The sequence below is a fragment of the Pipistrellus kuhlii genome, unplaced genomic scaffold (assembly GCF_014108245.1).
Source record: "Pipistrellus kuhlii isolate mPipKuh1 unplaced genomic scaffold, mPipKuh1.p scaffold_m20_p_22, whole genome shotgun sequence".
NCBI classification, from domain to species: Eukaryota; Metazoa; Chordata; class Mammalia; order Chiroptera; family Vespertilionidae; genus Pipistrellus; species Pipistrellus kuhlii.
In genome coordinates this window covers 4829730-4836668 of record NW_023425521.1, presented here as the reverse complement: position 1 = coordinate 4836668, position 6939 = coordinate 4829730, and the positions used below count along the sequence as shown (strand labels likewise).

At 54.7% G+C, this 6939-nt stretch overlaps 1 protein-coding gene across 1 annotated transcript; it reads right to left on the bottom strand.

Annotated features, from left to right (window-relative positions):
* Positions 1-1348: 1348 nt before the first annotated feature.
* CCDC200 (coiled-coil domain containing 200) lies at positions 1349-5852 on the bottom strand. The gene is made up of 3 exons (XM_045586240.1): positions 5278-5852; positions 4731-4789; positions 1349-2069 (listed from the first exon to the last, which is right to left on the bottom strand). The coding sequence occupies exons 1-3, from the start codon at positions 5759-5761 to the stop codon at positions 2043-2045; spliced, it is 570 nt and encodes a 189-aa protein (XP_045442196.1). The 5' UTR covers positions 5762-5852; the 3' UTR covers positions 1349-2042.
* Between the last annotated feature and the right edge of the window lie 1087 nt (positions 5853-6939).

Below are 6939 nucleotides of genomic sequence, written 5' to 3'. Positions count from 1 at the left end.
GAAGAAGTCTCCTGTGAGCGGGAAAGGGAGCTGGTGGACATGTCCCATCTCAGCCTGTTGTTCAAGTCCCAGGTGTGTCAAGGTTAAGGTGACCAGACGTCCCACTTTTGGCGGGACAGTCCCGATTTTTAACAATTTGTCCCGTGGCGTTTTTAAAAAGTCCCGATTTTGTTAAAAATCAGGACTTTTGGTCAAGGTGTCCTCCCCAGGCCCTGAGCCCCTGGATAGCAGGTCCTGCCTTCTGGCTTCTGAGAGACGGCTCCCTCCCTTTCTCACGGTATATCTATAAGGCCCCTTCCAACTTTAGTCCTCGTCTGTGTCCTCCTAAGTGCCCCCCCCCCAGGCTGCTCCCCTCACACTGCTCTGAGGCGCTCCTTCAGCCTGACCACAGGGGACGCCGTGTCACCACAATAACAGGACCCAGGCATCCCCCTCCCTGGTCCCAGGGGGAGGGGCCAGGCTGGAGGACCCTGGGGTCAGCTTCAGGAAGTGGGAAGGGGGACACCTGGGCCTTTGGAGCCCTCGGCTGTCTGCTCCTTGGGAAGGCTGACATCCCCTCCCCTTCCCAGGGTGCGGTGTGGTGTCCTGGTCCTGAGGCTATAGCTCCTCTTCAAGCCGAGCTCTGCCTCTTTTCCTGCTCTCATCAGTCATTCAACAGGACTGACACCGGACTGGAGCGGTCCTTCCCTGTCTGCCCCCTCTTCCTACTGCTGCCCCAGGCTGCCCTGGTGGGAGGCAATCCCTCCTTCCCCAGCCAAACCTCAGTAAGCGTCCGTCCGCCAGGAGGAGGGTGTGATGGCTCCTGTGGGAGTCATAAACCTGAAGCCCCAACAGCACTATCCTTCTAAAGAAAAGGGCCAGCCCAGCCTGTGTGCCTCGGGGGGTGAGCATCGACCTGTGAACCAGGAGGTCACGGTGTGATTCCTGGTCAGGGCACATGCCCAGGTAGCCAGCTCAGTCCTCAGTGAAGGGTGTGCAGGAAGCAGTCTATTCAATGATTCTTGAGAGGTTTGCGACGCAGGAGACAAAACACAGAGTCCAAGTGACTAAAAGGGGGAGGTTTTAATCTTGAGCTTCCAGGTGAAATTGCTGGTCTGAGGGTGGGCCAGGGAAGTTCACGCCAAAACGGGGGGCCTAGGTACTTGTTTTATACAGCTGTTCAGTGGGGGAGGGCGGAAGGCAGGAGAGGTGTGGAATTGCCGCCTCCGGGCCAGGAGTCTAAGAAGGCGCCAGTAATCTCTGTCACCATCTACCTTGCAGACGCATGCATCTGCTCTGGGCTTCCCCCTGCCTCGATCTAACAATTCTCACTGATGTTTCTCTCTTCTCTCTGAAAAAAACACAACTCTAACCTTTTTCTTTTATTTTTTTCTAAAGAAAAGGTGGAGTTGGAGACTTGGGAGTGTAAGGCCAGTTCTCCCACGGGCTTTGCCTAGAGAAGCGTGCAATTGCTTTCCCCTCTCCATCCCCCCCATGGGTGTCCCCCCGCCCCATGGGTCTTCCTGCCTCTTTCCCCTCATAGTCTCTCAGAGCTGACCAGTGTCAAGTCTTTGCAGGAAAAAAATCATTTTATTCCGGGCTACCTCCTGTTCTCTGATAGATCTTCTCTTCCTCCAGTGGATGAACAGACGTAAACCCCACCCGCGGCCAGACATGCCTGGGCACTGAACCACCAATTAGAACCTGCCAAATACCCTAAGCCCACTCCCCACCCCCATTCCTAAGTTCCTAGGTCCCTAATCACCAATCAGCGTGCGCGCTGAGTGCCCTAAGTCCCGCCCCCTATCCTCCCCTTAAAAGTAGACCCCCTGGTGTCTTCCGGCCTCTTTCTCTCTGGAAGCAGAAGGGAGGTACCCTTCTCTCCAATAAAAGCCTGTCTCCTGGCATCCCGGTCTCTGGCTACCTTCTTTATTTAATCTTTTACTCTGGAATGCGTCAGAAGGGAGTGGCCTTTGGCGTGCAGACCTTGCCGGGCCGTGAGGAGGTGGAGTTGCTCCTGGTTCTCACTGGTGGCCAGCGGGGTCTCGGGGTCTGTGCCTGGGTCACCACTGCTGTATGTAATCCATGGCCTGAAAGGAAGGCGAGGCGGGAGGCGGACAGGTCAGTGAGCAGTTCCCGGGCCTCTTAGTTTCCGAGCAGTACGCCGTTTGAGGCCAAAGGAATTGGAGTGACATGTAACAGCCCGGGCCTCGTCCTAAAAGGGCCGAGAAGGAGCCGGTCTCCAAGCTAAGCGCGTCTGTGCCTTCTCTGGCCACTGCCACATGCAGTCCTCATGAACCTCTGTGCAGGAGCTGGAATTGTCTTTAATTTGTGGAGGGGACAACTGAGGCTTGGAGGGTAAGTCCTGTGAGGAGGGAGTGGTGATCCTGAGGCCAACAGCTTTTCTGCAGGTTTGGCTTCCTGCTCCAGCTGCCTCTACCCCAGCCAGCGCTTAAACCGGCCCCCTTGCCTGGCCGGCATGGCTCAGTGGTTAAGCATCAACTTATAAACCAGGAGGTCATGGGTTTGATTCCTGGTCAGGGCACATGCCCAGTGGGGGGCATGCAAGAGGCAGCCAACCAATGATTATCTCTCATGGTTAATGTTTCTATTTCTCCCTCTTCTTTCCTCTCTGAAATCAATAAAAATACATTCACACACACACACAAAGACAGCTCCCTTGCCCTAACTGGTTTGGCTCAGTGGATAGTGTCGGCCTGTAGACTGAAGGGTCCCAGGTTCGATTCTGGTCAAGGGCATGTATGTACCTTGATTGCGGGCACATCCCCAGTAGAAGGTGTGCAGGAGGCAGCTGATTGATGTTTCTCTCCCATCCATGTTTCTAACTCTATCCCTCTCCCTTCTCTGTAAAACAAATCAATAATTTATATATATATATATATATATATATATATATATATATATATATATATTTTTTTTTTTTTTTAAACAGCCCCTTGCCGGGGCCAGTTTGGCTCACTGGATAGAGCGTCGGCTTGGGGACTGAGGGATCCCAGGTTCGATTCCGGTCAAGGGCATGTACCTTGGTTGCGGGCACAACCCCAGTGGGGGATGTGCAAGAGGCAGCTGATCGATGACTCTCTCTCATTGATGTTTCTAACTCTCTATCTCTCTCCCTTCCTCTCTGTACAAAATCAATAAAATATATTTAAAAAAATAAATAAATAAATGTCTTTAAGAAAATAAAATAAAAATAAAAACAGCCCCTTATTTTGCTTCTCTGGCATCTGTCCTCTCTCTCCACATAGATTGCCAATCCCTCCACTTATGCTTAGTGCTGAGTAAAGGCCCCTGTGTAGACATTTTTAGGGGGTAAGGCAGGGGGAATGGGCCATCCAGAAGTGACTAGATGCAGCCCTTCCCGCACCCCTGCCAGGAAACGCCCTCTAGCTCCACCCTCACATGCCCCGGTCACACACTCAGACACTCAGACACACACTCAGACACTCTGGCACACACTCAGACACACACTCACACACTCAGACACACACTCACACACTCAGACACACACTCAGACACTCTGACACACACTCAGACACTCAGACACACACTCAGACACTCTGGCACACACTCAGACACTCTGGCACACACTCAGACACACACTCAGACACTCAGGCACACACTCAAACACTCTGGCACACACTCACACACACTCAGACACTCTGGCACACACTCAGACACACACTCAGACACTCTGGCACACACTCAGACACACACTCAGACACTCTGGCACACACTCAGACACTCAGACACACACTCAGACACTCTGGCACACACTCAGACACTCAGACACACACTCAGACACTCTGACACACACTCAGACACTCAGACACTCAGGCACACACTCAGACACTCAGACACACACTCAGACACTCTGGCACACACTCAGACACTCTGACACACACTCAGACACACACTCAGACACTCAGGCACACACTCAGACACTCAGGCACACAGACACTCAGGCACACACTCAGACACTCTGGCACACACTCAGACACTCAGGCACACACTCAGACACTCTGGCACACACTCAGACACACACTCAGACACTCTGGCACACACTCAGACACTCTGGCACACACTCAGACACACACTCACACACTCAGACACACACTCAGACACTCTGGCACACACTCAGACACACACTCAGACACTCTGGCACACACTCAGACACACACTCAGACACTCTGGCACACACTCAGACACACACTCAGACACTCAGACACACACTCACACACTCAGACACACACTCAGACACTCTGGCACACACTCAGACACTCAGACACACACTCAGACACTCAGACACTCAGACACACACTCAGACACTCTGGCACACACTCAGGCACACACTCAGACACTCTGGCACACACTCAGACACACACTCAGACACTCAGACACACACTCAGACACTCTGGCACACACTCAGACACACACTCAGACACTCTGGCACACACTCAGACACACACTCAGACACTCTGGCACACACTCAGACACACACTCAGACACTCAGACACTCAGACACACACTCACACACTCAGACACACACTCAGACACTCTGGCACACACTCAGACACTCTGGCACACACTCAGACCCTCAGGCACACACTCAGACACACACTCAGACACTCAGACACACACTCAGACACTCTGGCACACACTCAGACACACACTCAGACACTCTGGCACACACTCAGACACACCGCCTGCCTGGCCGCTCCTCTGCTCACCGTGAAGCGTAGCCTGCTGGGGTAGTTCCCTGGGAAGGCTTGGCCTGGTCTCCTGAAACCTGGTGATGAAACAAAGTACATGGTACTCCTCTGGCCGTTTCTGAAGCTAGAATACGGCAGAGACAGACCTACTGTGTGACTGGGAGACAGGTGGCAGCCCCTACCTGGGCAGGGCACACACTGAGTCCCGCCCCCCCCCCCCCTTGGATTTCTCAGCTAGGAGTGTGACTCCCTGCTCCAGGCCTCACAGGGCCCCGTGTTACTGCGGCTCAGCCTGCAACTCACATCCCACCCTCTGACCACCCTCACCCCGCTCCGTCACCCTCCCCTGGAGGGAGGGCTGACAGCTTCTTGGCCCTCCTCTGCAGACGTTGGAGCCCCCCCCCCCCCGGCAGTGCCAAGTTGGCACAAACACACTGGGAGCCGGTGGTCCCCAAGGGAAAGGCCCAGGTGCCAGGGAGAGCCACGGATGGTGGGTCGGTGGCTAACAAACGTGGACTCTGGCCCATCGGGCGGGGGGTTGGGAGGGAGACGTCCTCGCACTTACCAGGGTCTGGGATTTTCTGCTTTCCTTGGAGTTTATCCGTAAGCCAGTTGGATTGTCCTTTAGTTTGATCGGTCCCCTTGGGGTCAAGCCGGGGACCAGGCTTTTGGGAATCCTGGAGTGTGTGCCTGGAATAGGACTGAGGAAGAGGGCCTTGGGCAGTTTGTTGCCTTGGTTGAGGCTGTGGCTGTGGCTGTGGCTGTGCCTGTGCCTGTGGCTGTGATGGTGGCGGGGGCGGGGGCGGGGGCGGGGGCGGCGGCGGGGGCTGCGGCGGGGGCTGCGGCAGCTCCGCTGGCTTTGGCGGGGGCGGCTTAGGCGTTGGCGCTTGTGCCTGTGACGGTCCTGGCTCCTGCTGTGACGCCTGAGAGGGCTGAGTGTGTTTCTCAGGTCGGCATTTCTTTTCTTGGAGTTTCTTCTGTTCCTGGCAAGAAGCCCCCGGCAAGTAACAGCCTCCTCCCGGCCACGTGCGCACCCAGATGCCACCCATCGCAGGGAGCGAGCCGCGCAGACCCAGGGGGAGAGGTGCCCTCTGCTCCCTGGAGCTGGAGGCTGAGGCTGGAGCACGGGCTGCCCCCCCCCCCCCCCCCCCCCCGCCCGCCACAGCACCAAGCATTGTTTCTCTGTGACACCGCCCGGGCCCAGCCCCTCCCAGCAAACATCACTCAGCACCTCCCTCCCACCCTGGCAGCTGGGCCCTGAAACACAGTTGGCAGCGCCGGGAGGATGAATAGTTTTGTGCGAAGGCTTTGAAACTGCGCTGTCCGATAGAAATGTAAAACGTGCCACGTGTCATTTTAAACTTCCTAGGAGCCACATAAAGAAGAGCCCTAGCCGGTTTGGCTCAGTGGGTAGGTCGGCCTGCCGACTGAGGGTCCTGGGTTCGATTCTGGTCAAGGGCACGTGCCCAGGTTGCAGGCTTGATTCCCAGTAGGAGGCGTACAGATGGCAGCCAATCAATGATTCTCTCTAATCATTGATGTTTCTACCTCCCTTGCCCTTCCTCTCTGAAATCAATATATATATATATATAATATATATATATATGAATCAATATATATATATATGAATCTATATATATATATATATATATATATATATATATATATATATATATAATATATATATTGGCCTGAGTTCCCTCAGCAAAGCTAGGCCTCAGCAAAGCTGAGTTACACCAATGTGTGTACACACACACACACACACACACACACATGAGTTTATCCAAGAGAACACCAAAGGACCTTGCTTTCCTCCTATCCCCAGCAAAACAACATTCACAGGCTGATAGACAGCTTCCTAAGGGCTGGGTCTGCCCTCCCATCGCTGACCTAACCCTGGAAGGACCAGGAGGAGCCCGACCCCTCTCAGGCACCTTCTCTTGCTGCCGCTGCATCAGCAGCCTCCTCTGCCTACGACGGGCCTCCCAGTGGTAAGCACTGCCCATGAGGGTGGTGGTGCCAGAATGCCCCAGGCAGGAGATGGGGCTGCCACTGCCCCCACTGCCCCCACCTCTGTCCCCTCTCACCCCAACCCCACCCCACTGCCTGTCACTAGAACCACCTCATAATGTGGCCACTGCCGTGACAACTGGCAGGACCTCCTTCCTCGGGAGGAGGGAGGTGTTCCTCCCAAGCCTCCATCTATCATGTACCTTCTTTCTGGGCC